Source organism: Melopsittacus undulatus, chromosome Z (genome assembly GCF_012275295.1).
Source record: "Melopsittacus undulatus isolate bMelUnd1 chromosome Z, bMelUnd1.mat.Z, whole genome shotgun sequence".
NCBI lineage: Eukaryota > Metazoa > Chordata > Aves > Psittaciformes > Psittaculidae > Melopsittacus > Melopsittacus undulatus.
The window spans coordinates 64,455,176-64,480,828 of NC_047557.1; the positions used below are offsets into that span (position 1 = coordinate 64,455,176).

The 25,653-nt window shown below is 36.4% G+C and overlaps 1 protein-coding gene across 3 annotated transcripts in view; it reads left to right on the forward strand.

Moving 5' to 3' along the window:
• SNX24 (sorting nexin 24) overlaps positions 1–25,653 on the forward strand; it is a 93,861-nt gene that overhangs the window by 22,297 nt on the left and 45,911 nt on the right. For all 3 annotated transcript variants that reach the window (XM_005142398.3, XM_031043119.2, XM_031043120.2), the window contains one exon: positions 23,613–23,696. In XM_005142398.3, coding sequence (XP_005142455.1) covers positions 23,613–23,696 — 84 coding nt within the window. The remainder of the gene's footprint in view (positions 1–23,612; positions 23,697–25,653) is intronic.

A 25,653-nucleotide genomic window follows, 5' to 3' on the forward strand; every position in this document is an offset into this window, starting at 1 on the left:
GAATGCATTTCTCTCTGACAAGAGAACCAAAGATTGCTCAAGTGTGTGTCTTTCTCCTTTTTTTTAGTGAATTGGTTGAAATTCTAGTTATACTAGAAATTTTTGCATTATAATAAAGAATATCTTTGTTTCTTTAAGTAATTCTCATATCTTTATGAAGAGTTTTATAGCATGGGAGAGAGGGAATGATAGAGAAATAAGTGATGGAAAAGAGTATTAATCTTTTCCTTATGTTCTTATTTTATAAAATTGACATTTTGCTTGGTTAATTAGTCTAAAAAGCGGTATTTTAAAAGCAGAGAAGTGCCTTCAAATAACAATACATTTTTGGTTGAAACAGAATAACAAATTTAGTAATTCAGTAAGAAAAAGCAAATGTTTTCAGCAAATGTTCCTTGAATTAACAAAATTACTTCAGCTTCAGTGTAAGTATTTTTAGTGTAGCATAAGACTACTTGTTTTTCATTCTTCTAACAATTGTTCTCTGCATCTCCAGTGCAGTCATTGTAGCTTAAGTGAATCACAGCTTTTCTGGATTCTCTTTGCTCCCAGGTATACTAATTGTTTCAGTCATCTAAGCTTAATGTATTCTAACTTATATGTAGTGTTTGTTTCTTCAGAAGCTGATCTTTGAAACAAAAGCTTGCTCTCCTTTTAATTTCAAATACATTATGATCTTCTGTTATGTCAAAACTTTGAACATGTGAATATTTCAACCTCTTCAGTTGATGAGTACACAGCAAAATTCTGCAGTAGTTCAAGTTGATGTTATGTTGCTAACATGATAGCAACTCAGATTATTAGTTTTAGTTCAGTAATATAGATTAACTATAGCACTTACTGCTTAGTATGACCTACGTGTGATTTATAGTAATGCTTAGTGATAAATGAGTAGTGATATTTGGGAGATTATAGTATGTTGGTGTTTTTTAAAGGGAATACTTGATTAGGGCAAGTGATTGTTGTTTTACTCACTGACTAATTGTATTACCTTTTTTGCAATTTTTTTTTCTTCAGAAAAGCTATCCATTCCAAGGTAGACGGAAATAAAGCTTTCCAGGAGGGTTCAGGGGGTTGATGTGGATTAGGAATATGACAAAATGTCAGCATACTGTATTATAACTTCAAACGGCAACTTGGTAAACAAGAGACTGGTGAGAAGAAGAAATCCTTTCGCTTCTTCATCCATGGGGAGAACATAGACTTGTCTTCAAAATACATCCAAATAATAGTTTTAGAAGTGTGTTGGCAAAATCACTAGATTTGTATGGAAACATAAAGGAAACAGGTTCCTATATCTAGGCTCAACATATAGGAAACAGGATCTGAGAAGATCACTTTATTGACTGAAACAGTGCTTCTGTGGTTTTAAATAAATGTGTGATTCTTTATGTACTGAATTGCTGTACATACATTATAAATTTAGATTCTATTTGTAGGTTTCATATTTCTTAAATCACAGATGAAGCTATTTACTTTTTTTTTTACCTCTCTCTCATTTTCCGGTATACTTTTACTTAATATAAAACCTTTAAAAAGGTAGAAAAATCAGTAAAGTATAATAATAATTATTTTTTAAAAAAATAGTTTACAGCCCCAAATAGTATCAAGCCACCTCAGCAGGGTGAAAAGACTTACTACATCATACAGTAGTGAATGTTGCTCTGGTTTCTGAAGTTACTGCTTGTACACTGTATTTCATGCACAAGATCGGTCATTTTGCCAAAGAGCAGAGTAAAAAGACTGAGGCTAGAAAAAGGTGCAGAAAATGACATGGAAGTGAATTGCAGAAGTTGTCATAAGATCCTCAGTATGGGAACCTTTGAAAGATGTGCTTTTAGTGCAAAGATGAACCCGTGCTCAAAGGAGCTCTCTTAAGTGATGTGTTTTCCAATGGAAAGATCTGATTATGTGATGCAGGTTGTAGTGTCTCATGCTTTGGGATTCAAGATAGCAGAACTGTAATTTACTGCAAATTAGTAAACATGGTTTTTGTTTTTCTTAGTCTTTCAGGATTCATTTTAAAAATGTTAGGTTCTTGATTTATTGTAAATATTTTATAGAACAACAGCCTATGGCACTAAAATCTATACTTACTCACTAACAAGGAAAGATAACTCTAATGCATAAGGAATACAAATACTAGTTTTTCGTTTGACTTTGAGTTAAACTCCATTGAGTTTAACTAGGAAAAACAGAAAAGTCATTGCTTCAGCTTAGTGTGCCTGTCTAGAAAAAAGTGATGATACCCCTACAGGCATGCTTTGAGCAATGGCTTGGGCATTTACTCAGTTCATATATCCCTGTCATAAAGAGTCAGTTTCTGTTCTTTTGAAGTCAGATGCAGTGATGTAGGCTTTTTGTGAATTATTCACAGGGAAGAAAAAGTCTTCTGTCTCTTCTAAAACAGAAAGAAATGCCAGTGATGTATTTTCTCTTAATGAGATAAAGGAATATTAAAATAATGTCCTAAATATGAGCAACTAATTTAGATTGTTGCATGCTGCAATTAGGATCTGCTTTACAAAAAAAAAATCTAAATCTGAAAGTAATTAAGAAGTAACATTATGAGATGTGAAATTTATTTTATGTTATGTAAAGATTGAAAGAGCAAAGTATGTATAATTCACTTTCAAGTTTTGCATGTCCTCTATGTATCCATATGTCAGCAACCTGTCCTACAGTCTGTTTCCAGTCCTTCCAGCTACTATTCTTTTAGAGTGGAAATGTATGGCTTCTTGCTTTTTTGTGAGAGAACTCATTCCAAGGTATGTCGAGGAAAATTTGGAAATGATTAATACTGTGTTGTGTATGTTTGATTTTCAGGGTGACTCAAAATTGATTCATTTCTTTGAATTAAGAGAGGTGTTTCTTGTGCTTTGGACTTAAAATAAAGCAAGCAGTTCTAGATCTAGGGTTAATTTAAAAGTAGGTTCACTTGGGTATTTTTGTTTGGGTTGTTTTTTTGTTGGTTTGTTTTTTTTTTCATAACTAGCTATGAATTGTTGCCATCATCAGTATCAAGGCTCTGAGCCCAGATATTTATGCATATCAGACAACTGAGATGAAGAGAATTTCCTGTTTTCTATATAAGCGCAAAGTACAAGAACCAGACTTGGAAAGGACAAAATGTAATTTGTCTGCAACTTCTTGTTTAAAGATATTCTGGATAATTTTGAGTTCTTATGAATAAAATCTTATGTAGTAAAGAGTTTTATGGCAGAATGTGGAGCACTTCTTTGTCTTTTTATTTCTATTTTGTTAAAAAATAAAGGTCAGTGCTGAAATAAGTTTCTTAAATATACATAAAATCGCATCCTATCTATAGTGTCTATTGTCTGGAATACTTCCTCTTCTCTTCCCACTGCCTTTGAGAAGATTACAGAGAGTTTGCTTTTCAGACATTTGACATCACATACGCTGAATATGTGACTGTTTCTTTACCTTCCTTTTTCCCCTTAGTTCTGTACATGTTAAATATGCATGGGTTTGTCTATGTGCAAACAAATACAGACAGCTAACCATATTGTCTTGAGATGACATTTTCTGTTAGATATACGAGGCTGTTTGGTAAGATAAAGTTCTTTGTTTTATTTTTCTGAATCATTGTACATATTGGGGTCTGGACTGAAATCTTCCATCACAAGTAATCAGTACGCATTGAAAGTTTTCTTAAATTTCAGGGAAAAAAACCAAACCGAAACAAAAAAACAACCAACCACAAAAAAAAGGGAAAAAAAGTGTTTTGCCAGGGCTAATAAAATAAATTCAGTCTTGTAACTGTTGTGCTTCTGCTATTTTTTTTTTTTTGCCTCTTCCTCCCCCCCCCCCCTTTTTTTTTTCTGTAGAGTAGACATTGGAAGTTTTACTACAGTGAGATGCTATTAGACGGCAAAAATTAGTTGCTCTATACCTGAAACTTGATCCAAACTTAGCCAGATAACCTAGGAAAATCTGTTTATCCCAAGGTTTTATCCAGCCTGAAAGCAAATTTCTTCTAGACTTTTCTTTTTCTAGCAAGTGTGTTACAAGAACACCAAGGAAAGAACAAGACACACCTCTAAGTTACTCTTTTTGTCTGAAAGAAGTTTGAGTGATACAATTGAACTGAAAATAGTACAACTGCTGTCATATTTTTCTATTGTTGTTAGTAAGTCACATATAGGATAGGCCATGTTGTTTCTACTGAGAGTACACACTCTGTTTAAAGACATAATTAGCTTGCATTTCTCTGTTATTTCTAAAGCTTGGATTTCTCTAGCTGTATAGAGCTTGGATTTAGTAAATTTAGTCTCATGCTACTTATTTAAGTTAAGTGATAAGAAACGCCTTCTTTGAAACCTGAATCTTTTATCTCTATCCCCTTGAAACTGAAATAATTTTCTGAGTGTCTGAGGTGGCCAGTAGTTTGGTTTGAATTTGAAAACTCTTTTTAATTTTGAGTAGTTAACCTGAATGCAAGACTTAGGAAAGGCTGAGCAACACTTACCCTTTGTGAAGAGTGACTTTTGGACTATCAGCATCTTTTTTCCCCCTCTGTATTTTTTATTTTGAAACAAAGATGTACTGCTGTTATATACTGTAAGATATGAAATGGAAATCAAGTTCTGAGGTTTGTGCTGTAATCAGTGTACCTCTAGAAGTTTCATGATTGCAAGTTATTCCAGTGACATACTGGCTTTTTGAATCACTTGGGTTTACTTTATGTTAAAACTGCTTTGAGTTTTCCAGTTACACTGCTAATGCAAACATAGATTCTGTAAAGAATGGCTATATACTGTAATTATATCCTTACAGGTTACTCTGTGGAAAATATGTTTACATTGGATGTGGCTTTCTACTCAACGAAAAGAAGAAAGTAATAAAAATATTTTAGCTGCAGCACAGTTTGTATGGAGAGCTTCTGCCCAAGAGCTCTACGGTGTTGAAATCAATACAGTTTGAAAGACACTCATGCAGCTGATATAATAACCTCTGAAATACTAATGAACAGTTATCACTTCCATTGGGAAACTGTATGAGTCCCAAGCATAAAAATGGTAATTTAAAATGTCTTTACTAAGCACCACACAATTCTGCAGAACTAAATCTCAAGTAGATCTTGCTCCCTAAATGGTAATTCTATTTTTTTTTAAAGGTCAGCTCAATTAGATTTTGGCAAGATTGAGTCTTCAGTGTCTCTTAGTGTATTCATCAGGACACATTGGCTGGTAGTTTGCAAGTCTTCATGAGCAAAATGGGTTAGTAATACATTGGTACCAGTACAGATAGATTGTCCTCATCACCGCGTAGACAAACCCTCATGAGAACTGTTCAATTCTTTAAGCACTAGTGGCATCATCTAATGAAGTTGTATTCCGTTAAGCACTTGTATACAAGGGAGCAAAATGTCATCACCTGAGTGTGGCTGCATTTTTGTGATACAACCTCATCTGTTCCGTCAACTAGTTTTGCTCTGATCAATAAGCAGTTTTCTGTGGCCTTTCACTACTGTCAGATGTCATTGAATGATGTAAATACGTGTCAGAAACTAGAAACTTGACAGCTCCCCTAGACTAAAGAGAAGTGTGGGAGGAGATGTACTGCTGGGGCAGGAGAGACAGAAATGACAGCTGATCTCTGCTGTGTATAAATGATTTGATATTGCTACATACAAGTTTTTTCATTTTCCGTGAGCATGCAACAAAATGACTGTGGCTTGTACAAGTCAAATCATTCAAAAAGACTGAAGAGAAAAAGAAGGCTTTTTGTATTACAGGGCAGCACTGGCCACAGTTTTTAAGTGGCCTGCTTAGAAGTTACCTCTTACTTTATTTTTGTCTTTTGATACTAAATCTTCAGTCCTACTTGCTGTCAAAATGAAGGAAGATTGAATAAATATTGAAAATGTTCTCCTAGGCAGCATACAATAGATAATACCTTACTTACGCTAACATAATCTTTCAAAGCTCCAGATAGTTAATTTCTTCAATATTTCACCACAGAATTGAAAAATGGAGGGCTCTTGATTGGTTGAGGAAGCTTAAAGAACCTCAAAATTGACAACAGGGAAGTGAAGAACAAAATAGTTGCATTCTGTAGTGGGGAATTGTAGCTGAAATGTGCAATATTTTTCTAATTTGATTTTTTTTTTTGTCATACTTCATGATTCCAATGAGGATCAACTGCCATAGGAAATAGTACAAAGAGGAGAGAGATGAGTACTATTCAGTATTTAATTTATAGTTGGCTATGTTATGGGTCTTACACTGTGGAACAGACTCTAGCTCCAATTTTACCCTAAGAAGTTTACAACACAAGTTCCAGAGCACAGTCTTCTGGGAGGAGAGGAAATTTCTATAATAGATGGTTGGAGCTAGATAAACATTTAAGATGTTTTGACAGGAGCATGGCATTCGGCTTTTTGTCTTGAGGGTTGGTTTAGTCCTTCCTATGCAGCATAGACATCTTATCTTTACCAGGTTTGCTGCTGCACAAGAAGGAAAACATGGAAGTTGTGAGTTTGAAGAGAAACTGAATGTATGAATAAAATGAAGTGCTAATGCACTAACAAACTGCTCTATAGTCTACTTACTTGTGATAGCAGTCTCACTGAGCTTGCCCTCCACCCTGCTCTCCTGGCCACTGGCAAAACTGCTGAGGAGATATGGTGTTATCTTTGTGTGATGTTGAGTACATATTTATACAGGTGTGTGATTAAGTACCAGTCTACCATATCCAGTTGAGTATTTGCTACTTTAATTATGCTATCATACTTTAGTATTCTTATCTGTTATACTGAAGTGTGATTTGTATGAAGAAAAGCTCAAAAGCCCTCAGATTTGGTACTGTGCTTCCACTATGAGAGGCTTTGGCATGAGCCATGTGGACAATGCTTTTGTACTGGGGATTTGGTTTTCACTGGTCACTCACCATACTGGCCATATGTACCAGAATGTCTCAGCTGAAATGCCTGGTTTCAGGGCAGGAAGCACGATTCCCATAGACTTCTGGAGTCCTCAGTTTGGGCTCTCAGGTTACCATCACCTGAAGGGGCTTCTGCAAGGCTTTCTAACAGTAGTTGTCCTCAGCTGGAAAACAGACCAGGTTTCTTGAGAAAGGCATGAATCTTAGTTAAACTAAACCAATCAAAATTAACTGTATTCCCTATTTTTTCAGACATCATCTCTTCTACCTTTCCTTCATCCTGTTAATTATTTGATGTGAATTACCTTTGTATTGTATACAAGGAGTAGCTAGGTGCTCTTCTGATGTTACATATTTGTACTGGTGGAAAGTGATGCCAAGTTACTAATTGCTACTCTGCTTGCATACTTTAATTAATTTACTGCATATGATGAACTATTGTGGTGAAAGAGAGGCTTTTTGAAAGCTCTGTGTGGGTTGATGTTTATTTTAAATCAGAAAACTATTTTTAGTCAATTTCTATTTTGTTATTTCTCTGTTTGGCTTATGAGCTCATTCAGAGCCAGTAGTTTTTGCCTTACAAGTGATAAACATTGTCATTCTGTCTGATACATAAAACTACCAAAATGATTTTACAGCAACCCATAGTGTGTGTAGAATAGTTGTCAGAAAACCAGAGTAATGTCAAGGTGTAGCTGTTAAATGGGACTTATGTTACTGACTTCATTGTGGGTGTTACCCATTTCTTTGTGGGAGAGAAAGGGAAATGAAATCATTACCAAGAAGGAAAATATTCCAGCTGCAGTCTTGTGCGTTTGGACTCAACCATCTTGAGAACAGCTCCTGAAATTCTCTAAAAACTAGCAAGAGGGTTCTGCTACGACCTAGTGCCTTCCTGTGCTTTAGGATATTTCTTGGGTTTAAAACAATTACTGCATATTTTCTACCTATTACATTTTTTTTACATAATCATCTTCATTTTACTTTGAATACTTGGTTGCTAGAACTGACAAGTGAGATTAGGTATCTCATAGTCCAGCATAACCCCTCCAAATACATTGAAAATCCCCAAATGAAGAGGGAAAAATTACACTTTCCCATTATTCGCAATCCCACTTTTGATATTTTAAAATCTCTTTTTAGAGCAGTTTCTGTAGCAGTGCTGAAATATACTTTCAATTCCAATACACTGCACAGTGGTATAAAGATTTGTGATAACAGGGAGTTGTGTGGTTGCCCCAAATATATACTGATCATAACAATTTTATATATCATTCTGATTTTTCTCTCTGTATATTATATATTAAAGTAAAGTATATTAAAGCTGGGTTTGGGGTTTTCATTTAGTTTTGGGGTTTTGTTCCTTTTTATTTTTTTATTTACAGATTTTGCCATGTTTCTGTCACTTCAACTACTTGTTCCTTATTAAGACTTCAGAGATACAAACCAGTAGCTCAGTAATTGCTTTCTTGAATCTGCCTTTAATAATTACATTTAGTAAAGCTGTATCGAAAATTAGAAAGGCAGAGACTAATGGAAAACTAGATTTTTCACTGAATTAGAAAGCAAGACAATCCATATATTGACAACATTTCAAGTTGAAACAGATCAGGAAAACTGTTTTGGACTGTCTGTGCAAAGCGGCAAACACAGGCCTGATGTGCAGTGGCATCTGCATTTTATACAGGCAGAGAAACTATAAGAGATTTCATGTAAATAGGTGTCTTGAGAGGGGACAGTACAAATCTGATTTGGAAGCAAGTCACTTGAGGTTTTTTTCAGCCAGAGAACCTCTTTTTTCTTTACCTTAACAAAAAGTCCAGAAAGTACAACTTTTCACTGATTAAAGTACCTTGAAATGGGAAGTGAGGAGAAGAGGAAGCATATTTTAAATTCTTATTTTAAACTGGATTGTAATCTGCAAAATAATGTTTGTTGAGGTTACTATGAGGTCATTGTAAGCCACCTTGTATGAAGGGGGTAGAAGAAAGAATTAATAGGGTCATTGTTTAGTCATTACTGGGTCTTTTCACCAAAAACTTAAGGCATTTGAGTTCCCATTTTAAGAACAAACAAAACCATTAAGAATATTTTCAGACTTCTATTCCTGATATATTGAATATTTTAAATGCCTCTAACTATAAGCAGGCAGTGTATTTATTTATTTGTCAAGCACAGTGTGTTCATTTATAAATGGATGCTTTGTGGTAACTGAAAAATAATAAAAAAAACCCAACTCACAAATAAAAATAACCTAACAAAACAAACCAAACAACTTTAAAAAGTATACAGATCTTGCAGTGTAAATAGATCATCTCTCAGTTATGTATTGTTAGTTGGACCTAAAAGCTTATGCTTACAGAATTTGTATTTTAAACCAGGTTTATTTACTGTTCTGTCTCCACATGCGTTCCCTTTTCATGTAGGAACTGAGCTGTTTTGTTGATAAATGTAATTTGTGTATTTTTGAGGTTCTGTAGTGTTTTGAGATTGGGATTTGTTTCAGTTATCTGCTGAATAGGCACAGTGCCTATCAAAGGTTATTTTACTACTGTCAGCATTTTTGGAGACCCTTATTTTTACCCAACAGTATAGCCACACTTGTTACACATTTAATAATAGTTCGCTTTGACTGTATAATGCTTTCTTCTGCTACTTTTTAGGACATTAGCAAAATTGGGCATATGTCTTCCCCAAATCTTTGCAAGGTTTGGATCAGTGTGCATCAGCAGAGTGTAGATCCTGTGATTTTATGGCACCCTGGAGCAATTAAAATAAACATGGAAAAAGAGTTTTGCTTATGTAAATGTATAGTTTGTTTATTGGCTATTCATTTTACTGTAAATTGCTGCTGAATTTTCAATTTCCAGTATGTTTGATGGAACATAGGTTGATGGTTTGAAGGCTTCTGAACATAGAAAAGCATTGATCTTCTCCTGCTAGAAACTTCACCTTTAATCCTAATCACATAAGATGGAATGTAAATAATAACTTTTGGTGTGTTATATACACATTAATAAGTATGTAGTCTCAAGTGTATGATTAATATGTGCTGGTGATCTGATAAGCTTTTTTATTAATCTAGCAACTTTTATGACATATTGAGAGCTCTAGTTGTTGCTAGTTACCTTTTGAACCTTTGTTGAGGAAGTATTCTGTACTGTTCAGTGACAACAGCAAGTATTCGCAGTTAGATCACCAGCAGTAAGAAATTTCACTCTTCTTTGTAGAACCCATAAAAGCTAATATTAGCCTTATTTGGAATAGCAATAACGAACGTGTAAGAAAGTACTGCTGAAGTCACAGAGGCAATGGAGAGAACCACAAAGGTGACGCCAGCTTGAGGTTCCCTCCTGGCTCCTCTGTGATTGTTGTTTGAGCAAACAAGCATTATTTGTAGTTTAGGAAGGATTTTGTCTGTGGTGAATAAATTACTGTTTGAATGGTGACTTGTCGACCTGACTTTTTTCCCCTGTATCTGGTGGGAAAGATGAAAGGCTCTTAAGAAGATAAATAGTGTGAAGCAAATGGGAATATCTATTGTCTCCCATCCCACCCATCTTCTTCAAAATATTACAACAGGATCTTCACAGAAAAAACAAATTCAGGATATCATCTGATATCCTAAATCAGAATAAATTTAATCCTTCAAGGTAGTTACTCCACAAAGCAGAAGGGCAAATTGCTGCCCAATATCAAAACTACAAATCTGTGACAGAGGAAAAGCTGTGAGTACATAACTGGATCTTCAGACTGTCAGCCAAAACACGAGCACAGAAAAGCAGATATTTTTGTCTTTTTACTTTTCCTCCTGAGTTAAAAGGATCACAGAGTCATTTAGATTAGTAGGGGCCTATGGAGATGTAGGCACCTCTCACCTCACCCCTGCTCAAACAGGGTCAGCATAGGTCAGATTGCACAGGGTTTTGACCTATCATGTTTCAACTTTCTCCACCACCACTTTAGGCCCTGGCTGCAGTGTTTATCCAGAAGATTTTCTGATGAAACTATTAAATTGTCCAGATTTGGCACTAGATCTGTCATGCTCTTACTTTCCTAAAAAAAATGAGTTTTGCATGCAGTAATTTCCATTGGTTCTTTCTAAAAAACAAAGGGGGAAAAATGTTTTCAGTACAAAGATCTGGGAGTGGGATTATACATTTTACATTGTTTATTTCTAATGGGTAGCATTTTACAAGCTATTTATTTATTTCACAGTTGGATGTCATGACACATGCTGGGGGAAGACTTTTTTGAAACCTAGCATGTTGAGTAACATGCAGATAAAGCAACAACTGTCCAAAAACATTCAAGTGCTAGGGTTTTTTTTCTGAAATTATTTTAGAAGTATTATCTTGTCACAGTAAACTACAGCAATAATTAATATCTTTTTTTAAGACCATTATAAATCCTATCAGTCTTTACAGTCAGCAGTCTTATGTTCAGTTTTAGTAGGGCATTATTCATGTGGAAATGATGATCAAGATCTTAGAAAGCTAACATGTGATACAGGAATAAGAAAATGTCTGTCTTTTAACACTGTTTTTTACCTACACTGTTAAATGAACTGGTTTGCTCTTTTTTTCTGTGATCTTAGAAAAATTAGAGGAGTTTTTCTACTTTAAAATCCTCCACTGGTTTCATTATTTGTTAGGAATTGTAGTGATTAAGAAGTTTGAGGAAAAATAACTTTTTCTCCTTTTATGTATTTCAAGAATACCAGAAGTATGAATACTATTTGATGACTTTTTGTATGCCAAAAACGCTGTTTAGAGCAAAATTCTGCAGTGGTTCATGGTTTTTCAGGTTAATGTCTTTTTTGAGACTTCTCTTACGAGGTAGAGGAGCAAGGAGTTATTTTTCCCTGAAACAATTTCCTCAGGTAGAAAAATCAATATTGCATTTTCTGGAATAGCTTTTCTGTTTCCTTCTTTAGCTCTTTAGTATACCCTAGAAGGAGGAGCTATGTTGGATCTGTGTGTAGTGTGGTCCCTGCAAGGATGCAGCTTCTCATGTTAAAATAGCTAGATGGCAGTGCATGTAGGAGCTGACTTCATGGGGCATTTGAGTTTGTGTGTGCACTTGCCAGGTTTGGTGGTGGGCTTTTGGTTTTCTGTTCTTGTTCTTCCCCCTGCATTTTACATGCAATCCTTATTGAAAAGCCTTCTTGACAAAATCAGGAAGAAGCGAGTAAGTGCCAGAGTCAGTTTCTCGTGTCCTGAGATCAAGACCTGTACAACAGTGTGCAAGGTGAAATAAGTTTGCTGTCTGCATAGGTGTAAACATGTACATCTCTGCTCTGCGTCCACTGGGTCTCCAAAGGCTTGACATTTTAACCTAGGAAAAACCATGAAATAAATTGTTCATTGTTGCAGAAGTACTTGGACTATAGATCTAAAGTTTCCAAAGTAACTGTTATGTTACCAGTTGCCTTAATCTTGAGGCCAAACTTTCCATACATATGGTTTTCCTGCCTTTTTAAAGTTTTTTTTTTTAATTCTTACATTGAAAGAGCCCTAAGGGCATCATCTCCAGGGCTCATTTGTTCCCATGACACTGTCAATCCTGCATGCTGAGCTAAAGAGGAAAAAGTAGCATGTAACTGACCACTGCAAGTAAGTATTTGCAATGACACTGGGTTGCATTGTGTGAATAGTTTAAATGACACTTTGGGTACTTAAGTTCACAACTAGTGTTTCTTAATAGTTTCTGCTTTTTGTACCCCATAACAGGTGACTGGTAATAAAGGCAAGGGAGTACATCATTTGGGTAGGTACTGTCCCAGACATATGATCTTTGCATGTGGAGCTTTTAGGTCCCAAGTACAGACCTCTAGACTAAAAGGTGTTTGATATTTTTTTATCTACCATCTGCCCCACCAGCAGTGGAGGTAAGGAGAGGAATACTGTGTGTTATCAGTGGGTTCTCCCAGTGATCAGATCCAGTGACGTACTTTTCTGATTCATACATGACAAAATCGTGCATTCCATTCAAGGTTACAAGAGCTGGACTACTTCAGACTAAAAGGCCCTTCTGGTCTTCCTTGGCCTGCTTTTTTTAATGGTAACACTGTATGGTCATTTCAGGTGGTGTTCCCTGTGCCATAGTGTAGATTCCTGTCCAGCATCTCTTTCTCACAAAAACTAAAAATCATCATCCAATCTTTTTTCTGCTCCCTAATGTTATAGTGGCTTCTGAGCCATAGAAAAATACTCTGTAGGCCTGAAACTTACCCAAGCTTTGTGGAGATGCCATAAACAGGAAGTCAGTAGGGATGCCCTGTAAAAATAACAGAGCACCAGGAATGCTGATGCCTTTGGAAGGTGTGCATTTGCACATACTTTGTGCAAAGTTTTGTTAAGAGTTTGTTCCAGAAGTTTATGAGTTAGCCAGATTTGCCTCCCAGCTGTCTTACTGGTTTTCTCATCCTAGTCCTGAAGGAATTTGTGTGAAATGGCATGGGCTTTCTTTTGGGTTGGGTTTGGAGGTTTTGATTTTGGCATGTGTAAAGTAAAATATATTTTTCTTTAAGTTTGTGTTTGGACTGTCTCAGCTGTAACTTTCTAAAAATACTTTCTGTCTGAATCACATACCTGGTATGAAAATCTAAGTTCAAACATTAAAGGTTGGCAAAACTATATGTAACTGAGAACAGTCTTGTAACGGAAAATATTGGATTATTATAATCCTAGTGCTGCCATTAACTTATAATATGTTTTATTACATTAACTCCATCTTAGGTCCTCTTCAAATGTTATTGAGATGTTAAGTAAAAATAATAGTGTGTGTGAGCTGAAGTATGAAACAGGAAGGATATGAAATATATGTCCCTTAGTTACCCATTTAGATTTCTTACCTGTGAAAATGTATGTGGGTGAAAGAAAAGGTAAGTAGGGACAGAGGCTGTACAGAGAGATGAGCAACTGCTGAGGCAGTTGAAGGTAAGATGGCACCTTACACACATATAAGATAAGTCAAGTTGCATTTTTTCTGCACTGTAAATAGAGAAATGTGACTTTCTATAAATACATAAAAGAATCAACTTTCACTGCAACTGAGAGCTGAAAGTAAAGTGAAGTTTACATTCTTTCTGCAGGGAGGCACTGGAGACTCACAATAATAGAGCCTCTGTAATAAACCCCCCATTGGAATAAGTTATCTATGGCAATGTTTTTCTGAATAGAAAGGACAAAAGTTTTATATGCATTACAGAAGGTTAGAACCAGGAAAATGCTGAGATTTGGTGAGGTTTGCACAGGGGAGAGGAGTTTTCAACAAGTTCATAATAAGACAAAAAGAAAGTTTGAAGCCTCAGAATGAGGGAAGGAGTGATATATGTGACAGTATTACATTGCGTCTGTAGAGATGACTTATTATTATTATTAATAATAATTATTATTATTATTATTGATAGTACTTTTGAATTTGTCCAATTGAATTTAGAGGTTTAAATAGGAGAATTGGTTGTTACTGCAAGTGATGAACATCCAGAGATTTCTAGTAGAGTTAATAAAGATTTCTTTTTCACCCAAGAACAGGATATGAAATGTGACTCTCAAATTCCAGCTAAAAATTAGTATAAAGACATTATTTCTTCATTGTGCTGTATTTAGGAATCTGTAAACTTTTTTTACTGAAGTGTTCAAGCCAGGTTAGTTCTTCAGCAGCCTGTGCTTGGCTGTTTCTAAATTTTTCTTCTGTAAGGAAAAAACAGTCACAGATTTTTAGACTTGTCAATGCTATTTTTTGGCTGATGCTTGTAGTTAACATTTGAAGAGGCTGGCATACTGGGTTGTCTTTAGTTCAAGTAACAGTCAGCAATTAAACATTTAGCACAATTTTCCATCAACCGTTGCCTGTCACTTTGCAGTATGCATGTTTTTGTCTTCACATTGCCATCATCAGACTCGATTCATAACTTATTTAAAATCATTCTGAAATGTGTTGGATACATAATACTTTATCTGCCTGGATACATGTGCAGGCATGTAATTACTTGATGTTTGCCTCACTGTCTTTCAAGTGATTGAGAGGCTAGTTGCAAATTAATATAATTCTCATTGAATCAATTTTAATTGTCTTTCAAATGATAAATATTTAATTGTACAACCAGTTCTGATAGGTTATTCAATCTCATATCGCAAAATTGCTATTAGGATACTTTATGTATTATCCTGGATGTTGGTTTATGTAAGTATTTCTACTGCTGTTGAACCTATACAATATGTTGATATGATATGTTAAGGGGTTTAGGTGTTGCCTTTTCTCAGACGTGTGTTTGAGTCAAATTCGGTGCTGCCTTAGCTCTTCCACTAAGGCCAATGCAATTCTTAAAACTCTGCAGTTCAGGTACTTGTTGTGCTTTACTTAGTAACTCTAAGAAAAGAAAATTAAGAAATATTTTTTCTCTTCCCCCAGAACGTTCTGCTCGAGTCAAATGCGAACCCTGCATCCCTCTGAACTTCACACTCACCCTTGCTTCTTTTTGTGGAACACCTGCGTTTCACTGACTGCAGCTCCCATAGATACACCTGATTAGATCCAGGCTGGCTCCATTGGCACTGACCATTGTCCGGGCTTTGACACCAGTTTTGCATCTTATGCTACCCACCCTGCTTCTACTGCTATACTGCCAGCAGTACCTGAAATAGTTTAAATCTGGTTTAGGAATATCTGCTTTCACTGTAGCCAGTAAGCCAACTAATCCCAATGCTTAAATGAAGGATCGTTGCTAAGATGTACAGATTTTTAGAAAGGCAACATCTTTGACTAGTTTGACTACCACTATTGAAAAATGGTTCAGATGAACTCCTTATGTTGACAGGTATAGTGGTGCAGAGACTTCTCAGGTGGGTTACTGCAGAGACCCTAATAAGAAAAGATGCAAGTTGGGTATGTGGTATTTCTTACCCCCAGTATTTACTCACTATGAAGAATATGGTGCTGATTTTTTAATGTGGCTAAATACTGTTGTGTTTCGTGTTCATATGTGTTTAGTTAGTCACTAGCAGAGAAAAAAGCTAAATTCACATACCATGGTAGACATACCATGGAATATAAGACATGCCAGCTCCTTTGGCATACAATGCCAGGTCCTTTGAAGTATAGTGCTTATCACACTGTTGTGTGTATACTATTTTAATGTGTTCTTTGACACATATTTGACATTTTTGTTTCTAAACAAAACATCTGTGCTTTGGAAGTCTAAGGTGACCCAGGCATTCTCCAGACAGCAAATACAAGTGTAAGCAAAGTAATACAGTCTTAAACTTTCTAGAATTAAACTTGGTCTTGTGTCTAGTCTCTCAATAAAAGGATTTTTTTGGAGCTATTTTGCTGCAAGTGGGGGTACTTTCATTGTTATTGGGAATTGCATCCTGCCTTGGGAAGTGGGAGGACTCTATAGAATCCAAATAAAATAGCAAAGGATTTTGTCACAAAATAGAAGAGTCCTTACATTTCATCAAACTTAGACATTTAATGTAAGTATACTTTCACCGTCAGTTATTTTTTTTGCAATACTCAAGTGTTTTATCCCAATATACTATTTATATTGGAAAGTTAATCTTTTCCATAAAAAGGTGCGTGGTTATTCTATTATCAGAACACTTTCAATAAGAGACATTGAGGTGATCCAGGTGAACAAATAGAGCAGAGCAGGCTAATTTTTTTTGTTTGTGTGACTGTAGGAATTAGCATTTGTTAGGAACTTTCTCCTTACTCAGTAAAAGATCGACACATTTTTCCTCAAGTTTGATTCTAAGGATGTTAGCCAAATAGCGGACCACAGTGCCAATGAAATTTTAAAAGGTTGCCACCTGTGCTCTTCAGGGCTAATAAAGAAAACTATCAAAAGCAAGTCAGATCTTGTAGCTTCTTGGTTAGGTTGCAAATTAGATTTCCATAGTCAGTGTTTCTCTGGCAAGGGAGAGGCTTGGAAAGCCAAGTAAGTTATTTTTCAGGAAATGACAGAGAAGTTCCTATGGGATTTTATGAACCATGTGTTTGGAAAAGATTGGTTTAAAGAGAGCTGAAAAAATCAGAAAACTACTTAGTCTTATATGTCAGCTACTCTTTCATTCAGCAGTGACAGCTCCATAGAAGCCTCCCTCAAGCTTCCCATGTTGTACGAATTACAAAACTGTCTCACTTTGCTGCAGTATAATTAGTTTACTGCCTCTTCCTCTAAACCATAAGAAATATGACATATACTTCTCAAAGGCCATCTTCAGAAAGAATACCCCCAAGTCCTGTACATGCCTTTTGCATGTAATTCAGTGACACCAACACTGTGCCATTTTATGAGTGGAGGAGGCCCATGCTGCAAAAGTGCATAGGAGAAGGAGTATCCTTAATTATTTTGTAGTATTGCTGGGAAAGACAAACTACATGCTGAAAGGTTCTTAAAGAGGCTGTAGTCTTGTTTAGATAGCTGCTTAGCTGCTGGTACAAGTAACACTGATGTTAGTGAAGAGACAGCTTTTTCAGTAAATAAATGGCTGAAGGTTACATAAAATTAGTAAAGAGGCATCTTATTTTAATAATGAATATCCAAATTAGATTGCAGTAACATGAGATTTAACAGGAGTTAGCAAAACAACATATTTGTCTTCTCAAAGGGGTTTATGTCACAGTAGAAAATCTTATTTATTGTAATACAAAAATAGTAGGTCTGCTTCTAGGAGGGGTCAAGTAACTGCTTCACATATGCTACAACTGTTGGGAATACTCTGTAGAAATCCTGTAGTGAACATTTCACTTCTCTGACATGGTCTCCTTCACAGACCTGAGAAAGCAGGTTATAATTGCATAATGCTAAGCCTTGATTTCCATAGTTAATACAGACTTCTTGTGCTGTAACTTAACATTGTACATTTGTAATTGGGACTAAGTGAAACAGTCTGATTTTGTATAACAGACATGACACAGCTTGGGCTGGGGGAGGGGGCTGTATGTGGATCTTAACCAATTTTTGAGTTGGCTTCAGGTAAGTTAAGTCCATCTTGCAATGGGTAATGTAATGGATGTGAATTTCATAGGGGCCCTTCTGTAAAAGTGAAAAGAAACACTTGTTCTGAGTAGAACTGTCTTGTTGGAGGTCCAAGCACAGGCACAAGCAGTTGCCCAGGCCAGGTGGGAGGTGGAGGTAGCTGGGGACCCATCGCCTGCCTGAGAGGACCAATGCTCCAAATGACTGCAGTAGCCATAACCACGTTGTCCCTCTGCATCTCCTGCTTTCTGCCTCCTCTTGTGGCCATCAGGAAAAAGGATTCAGCACCTGTGAGGGCTGCTGCTAGGGAGGATGGATGACTGTCAGCTCTGATCCTGTTCAGCCTCCCCCCATCCAGCACTCTGATTACTTTCAGTTTCTAATACCCAATGTTTCACTTTTCCTTTGCCATTTTTCATCCCTCCCTAGGGCCTCAGCAAAGCTGAATGGAGCAAAGAGGGGTCTTGAGAGATGTTCTGCGTTTTTCTTTACTGTGCTCCTGTTTGTTTCCTAGTTCCTCAGCAGGAAGGGGACATTTTCCTTATGGAAAGACCATGCAGGAGCTTGTGTAGGAGCTGCTCCTGTGGGGTGTGGAGAGCAATTGCTATAGAGAGGAGACAAAGATGTGACTATAAGCAATTTACCTATGGCACAGAAGGCCTTAAGTCTCAGCAAGGGGTCATGGTGGTGATTAATTCAAAGTAGAATGGGGGAGATGTCCCAAAGTAAACAGCAGATGCAAGACAGGAAAGTGCCAGAACTTAGGAGAATGTGGTTTGAGGGAAAAAAGGGAGATTTCCCTCACTTTATGCCTCCATGATCCACATTTGCCTGTCTCTGTGCCCCTGAGTTGCCCTATGCCCACTACAGAACTGAGTTTTGCTACTCCCCCTTCCAAAGTATGAAGTCAGAATAAGTTAATTTGTTTTCATTTGGGGGTTAGCGAGATTTAGTTTTTTCAAGGCTGCTCTGAAGTTTGAGTTGGCTCCAAATGTTGTCCTTGTCTCCTCCTATGCTGTGGAGGGCAGACATATGGAGCATTGCCATGAGGCACTTACACCCCTGATATACTGAATTGCTGCTACATGCAGTTCTGGTTACCACCCCCCCACCAAGTGCTCTTACTTATTCTGTGGAATATTATTTTCCCCTGGATCAGATGGGTGGGAATAGGTTTAAAGTCATCTTTTGATCTCTAGTATATGCCATAGTCTTGTTCCAGTTATACAACAACTGAGACAGAAAATGTGCCATTGTCTGTACCACAATGAAACACCGAACGCATGGAAATCTGATTAGTGCTTCATGGACTGTAGCTGTCATTTCCTTTGCTCTGGAATTCCTTTCATACAGCCATGACAAAGGTTTAAGGTTGAGTTTCTTGACACTTCGAATGCATTAGCTGTTCCTCAGATAAAAGCCTGTCAACCATACTGAAGCATCTAAAGGGTTGTATTTATTTCTGAGAGTAGTATTTTAAATAAAATTAGTGTTATTAAGCATGGTCTTGAGAGAGAAAAGCACCGTACTAGAATTTTGTGGAGTTTTATTTCCTGATGAATGTTAGGCAAGTGTATCTGGTTTTTGTAAACTTCTCTTTTTCTGCTTCTGGTTTTTGTTTCTCCCCATTCTAAACAAGGCTGCCCATTTCTGAACGATGATTTTTCAGAAATTGATATATTTTGAAATTAATTTTTCCACGTATAAATACACACAATATGATATTAATTTACCATAATGGTAAACTGTGTAGTTAATGTATTTTCCATGAGTGAATATAAAAGTGTGATCCGTGTATTTCTTATATAATAGAAAACCAAACTGAGAAGTTGCTGTTCTTGTTTTCTTCCTACTCCTGGTCATGTTTGTCATTCTTGTCTGGTTCTTATTGAACCAATCATTCTGGATTTTTTGAGACAAAGTTACTAAAGCTGCCTGTTTTCACATCAAATTAGCAGTTAAGAGATGTCCTTCTGTATCTAGTGTAAGCATTTGACATAGGTAAGAGCTGAAGGAGGGAAGTATTAGAGTTACATAAAGAACTGAAGGAGGGCAGTATCAATGTTATATACCACAGAGTTCTTGAAGTATGCTTAAGACATTGGTGGGCTTACAGGAAAGCATGGGTAGTTTTTAAATGTAAAATCATATAAATATGTCATACTGATTCCTATTTTGTTCCATTTGTGCTTTTTGTCTTGGAAATTTAAAGTGATAGAGTACCAATTGTTTGCCCACACATTATCCAGAGTAGATACTACATTGTACTGTCCAGTTTCTGCAGCAAGAAACATAAGTATTCTTGTAAATAATGAAAAAAGATCATTAAGTTAAGAGTTTTACTAATAATCAAAAGCCAATAAATTTGAGAAAATGGTAAAATTAGGCATACTTGCTAACAATAACAAATGAAGAAAACAGTCTCCAAAATCTGAACAGAATCTGTATCATTGGAACAAAGTTGAAGCAAAGAAATAAGACAAAAAAATTTGGGGTTTCTTGTTGGACTTTTTAAAAATCATATGCAAATCTGTTTTGCAGTTGGACCTAAAGGTTTTACCATAGAAATTCTTCTTGAAGAGTTTCCTTCTCAGGTTTGATGGTTATGAATTACAGTGCCAGATCTGCAATTCTGCTAGGCAAAATATCAACATTATTCATATTAGTATCAAAAGGTGTTTGTCCCATACTTCATTTATGTGGGTTAAACTCTGTTGGAAGAATGCTTTTAATGGATAATGATCTTCTGGCATTGTGCAGATATCTTCAGTAACTGTTCTGGCAGCAACCAAGAAGGGTGAGACATTTCTACTCTAAGAGTACTCATAAAGAGTTTTTTAGTTGGTGTCTTTATATCTCTGGTCCTTTGTACCCAAATCAGGATGAACTGCAAATCTTCCAGTGTAGTGTAATTTCTGGTATTTCAGTGACCATTGGAAAAGCATTTTACTTGTCTTATTTAGTGATTGCTGCATTTTTTATTTAAGTAACTGTCACTTATAAAAAGTCATATGTCTTTTCAGAGTTATCTGTTCATAGAACATGAACATTTTTACAAGAAAAGTAATTTCCTTAGAGTGTTGCATTTTTTCCCCCATAGTTCTTCCATCTTTATTTTGGCACTTCCATCTGTGTTCACCAGTTTCCTTACATTGTTTTTCTGTCAAGGCCTGCAATTGCTCAGTTAAATTTGTGTGAGATTTCTCTATAGCTATTTTGAATACATGAAGAGATCCTATCTCTCTCACAAACTAATATATCTTTCTGTCTTTCACACAAAGATATGTTATTATATAAAATAGTGACTCAGAAACTCACTTCTGTGCTTCTAGTTTGCTCTTGTGAATTGTGATCTGGTAAACAGGAGGCAAACCTGGAATTTATGCTGTCTGAATAAAGTCATTTTATAATATGAAGCTCATAAACACAATATGTGTTATCTCACTTACTTGCATTTCTGGGTTTTAAGTTGCGCTATAAATCAATTCAATGTTTAGATTTGCATTAAGTGAAAATATTTACAGAATGTCCACATACATTTCTGAAACATAGGTGCCACAGTAGAAGTGCCATCTGAAGGGTTTTGTTTTCAGACAGTAATTTTCAACTTCATGCATATCAGATCTGTTGTCTAGCTTTGTAAATTTTAGATGGCTGCTAAAGCTGGATCCAAGAGCTTTAGATGGTAGGAGGCAAACTTAAAGCTTCTATATTGTCACAGGCATTTGAGGGTGTAAAGATAGCGGATTTGTGGGTTTGAAAATTATGCCATGGTGTGTGGGAAACTGTGGTTCTCTTTTGTCTTCTGTGAAAGTGACCGCCAAATATATCCTTTAGTGTCATGTTAAAAAAAAATTATAAAACAGTAATTAAAACTTTTCTAAGATGAAAAAGGAGAATGAATAAATGCTGCCTATTTTTTCAGTGTTCTGTAGCCAGTTCTGTAAGTCCTTAATCAGTGAGAAAACACAGAACAGAACAGATACATGCTTTGGAAAGAAGGTCCACAGAGAGATTTATATCTAATATTCTTCCCTATATCCAACTGTTCTCCTTTAAAAAATGTCAGGTTTATAGTCTTCAGAGAGAGAGACATTTCTCTGAAGTTGCACATATATGACTAAAATCAAAATGGGACTGTACAAGCCAAGCCATGATTCACAAGAAAGTTACCTGTCAAGGGAGTGCTTATAGCTGAGGCAGGAGCCCCTTGTGATTCCCCAGATTGCTTGGCGAACCCTGTAGCCAACAAAAGTGCTAAACCAACAGTGGTGTAGTGGCTTTTAACTGACTGAGTTGCAAGTAAGAATTATGAGTTGCTTGTAATTCCTGGAGATTTAATATCAAGTTAATTCAGAATTGTTGTAACACCTTAGCTAGTGACTCATCATCACTTCTAATGTAACTAGTTTTATATTCTGTTATCCATTCTTCCCACCAAGATAACTTGAAACTCCCTCAATGCAGTAGCTTACATGTGCAATCCAAAGCATTTTGTTCCTTGCAGAACTATTTTTTTCATACAGTATGTAGAATATGAGATGTAAATCATGTTTTCCTCTCATATAATTAGGATTAAGTCTCAACTGAAGAAAAAAGTCTACATTGATTTTTCTTTGCATGTGATTCTCTTTACAACTCAGAACTTACAACATATTCCTTAGGGTCCCTTGGAATTTATTCATGTGTAGAGGAAAATTGTTTAATAGCCAATAGCTGTTCTCCCAAAATAGGCTAAATAGATTAACAGAAAGGCAGGGGAAACAGTGCCCCCAGTTAAGGTCATCTGGTCACAGTGATTAGGACACAGAAGTAGTCCTTTTCAAAGAGGTAGATTGTAGCACAAATTATTACAAGGATCTGAACTAATTTTGGTAATGTAAACATTGGTGTGAAATAGCTCAGTCCCATCCTTACTGCATTCAAACAAAAGTAGATGCATTTCAGACTGGATTTAATAAAATGCTGTCTGTTTCTAATGTGGTTTGGCTAGCCAGTGAAAACCATAGGATTTTGACCTGTTTGAAAGGTTCTAGTGGGCAATACAATGTGTTTATCTAGCTAGGCATGTTGTGACAGAAACAGGCATAAACACTGTTTGCAAATTTATTTCAAAGAACTTTTTATTTGGCCTAAGTTTTGAGTCTTGATATAATCATGTGTCCTGAACACTGTCTCTAATTGGCCTGTAAATAATTATTTCCAGCATTTTCTGAGCAAAACAGGAAACAAAGAAGTCTTAGATAGACCACCTTTTCTGTCTTGCTTTTCTGCTGATTTTGCCTTTATGTAATAGACCATGTTTTCTTGATCACTTCAAAATATTTCGCATCAGTTGCCCTCAGAACTGACCCAGTGACCTGGGAATCAAGGAAATGTCATGTTAGTGACTACTAATTAGTGGACCCAGAGAGGATCTTCTCCTGGCCTTTCAACCTTCCAGAGGCAGCAACAAAAGCTGTCACATGTATCATACAAAGAAAACAAGCATTTGCTGTATTTGGGAGTTTGTTCTGTTTTTTTTTCCTAGGGTGTAGCTGGTAGCACAAGCTCTGTTGAGACTGTAGATGAATATGTTAGAAGGAAATAAACCAACAATAGAGTATTTGCATTTATTTCTCCTTTTACATGTTTAATCTACTTCTGTTACTGAGTTCTTACTGAACATGACTGTGCAAGTAACATTAATCTCTGTTTTACTATTTGTAATTTTCAGGTCTTTAAAATAGAGGTGCTTATGAGTGGAAGGAAACATTTTGTGGAGAAGAGGTATAGTGAATTCCATGCACTTCATAAAAAGGTAGTAATTTTCAAGATGTAACTTTGTTTTGCCTTAGTTGTGATGTTTTCCTTTCTCAAAATTGTTGCTATATATGGTTTATCTTAAATACCTCTTGTGATTCGTGTATCTGGAAATGAGTTCCCAACTAACTTGGATTCTTCTTTTTGTGGAGGGGAGTGATGACTTCTCACATATTACTAACTTGCCTTTTTTTATTACTGTTTACATGTTGTATTGCTAAAATGCCGTCTGTAGTACATTTTTTTTTCTTCTTGTAAAGTCACAAAGTAAGACACGTTCCTATAACAAATAAATATGTTACTTGGTTTTATTCATTTTACTTGGTTTTATTCAATTAGGCAAATAACTTGTTAGTTCTTTAAATTATGTTGCTAGCCTGCTATATATAAAGCGGAAAAAACAACTCGTATACACCAGAAACTAGACATGAAAAAGACTGAGTAGAGCATCTCACTCTGCTATTCTTTATATAATGAATGTGTTATACAAGATATCTGATAACATTGTCTTCTGAATCATTGTAATAATGTGTAATGAGGAACTCAGTACTTTCAAGTCTGGTTACCCACTAATTGTTCAGCTGAAAGGCTCATGGAGGCCAAGTTTTGTGAAGGAAAATTATGGAAAAGAATTACAGCCAGAGGTGGACTGCAATGAAGAGCTTCAGTCCTTCATTCCTAGGACTTGGGTCAGGTGGACATCTGTTGGTTTGTAGCTCTCAATGGCAGTGGGGTTGTGCACACTCAACTGTTTTGACTGATACTGCTTGCCTTAAGTATGGAAAAGCTTCTCTGCAAGTGACAGAGAAGAGCACAGGAGTTTACAGCTTCTGCCACTGCAGTGTCAGAGGAGCTTACACACCAGCATGTATGCTGGTGGTCCTGAATCAGCTCAGGAATGACCTCATTCAGGGAAGAAACATACTGGTGGAAGACAGGATGGCTTTATCAGCCATATATGGGCTATGGATGTAAGCAAGCTGATGTCAACAAAAGACAACTATTAAACCATCAGTTGGTTGGCCTTCAAAAGTCCAAAGGTATATTTTGCTTACCTGAACTGTAATTAAGATGTGCAACTATTTCTTGCCTTTTGCTTCTTGGCCCAGTTAATGTATCAGCTGCCACTTTTTAATATTTCCTTGTTTATTGTTTTAATCAGATGTGTCTCAGATATTTTCCCCCTTGTATTCACATTGAATGTGATACCTCATGAGCAACAGTGTCAGAATCAGTGGTACAACTTGCCCACCAGCAAGTCTTGCAATACATATATGCTTTATTTTACATTTGAGACTGATGCTGCAATTGAAAGCAAAGCAGATGAGCAGAGATTATACAACTAAGTTAGGTAGCATTTTGAGAGGAAAATCAGGATTTATATGCTTAAAATGTATCCTGCCCATGATTAGAATAGAATATTTTCAGTTGCCAGGGACCTACAAGGATCATATAGTCCAACTGCCTGACCCCTTCAGGGCTGACCAAAAGTTAACACATGTTATAAAGGGTGTATGTGTCCAATTGAGTCTAAAACACTGATACACTGATACATCAGCCACCTCTCCAGGAAGCCTGTTCCTCTGTTTCCCCATCCTCTCATTAAAGAAGTGCTGCCTAATGTCCAGTCTGAACCTTCACTGATGCAGCTTTGAGCCATTCCCACATGTCCTGGCACTGGGTACTAGGGGTCAGAGCGCAGCACCTCCCTCTCCACTTCCCCTCCTCAGGCAGCTGTGGAGAGCAGTGAGGTTGCTCCTTAGCCTCCTTGTCTCCAAACTAGACAAACCCAGAGCCCCCAGCCACTCCTCATAGGACATGTCTTCCTGTTGCCTTTCTCTGGACATATTCAAGGACCACATCCTTCAGCTGTGGGGCCAGAGCTCTACACATTACTCAGGGTGAGGCTGCACCATCACTGAATCAGAACTTGGCTATTGGATTAAAAAGTTATT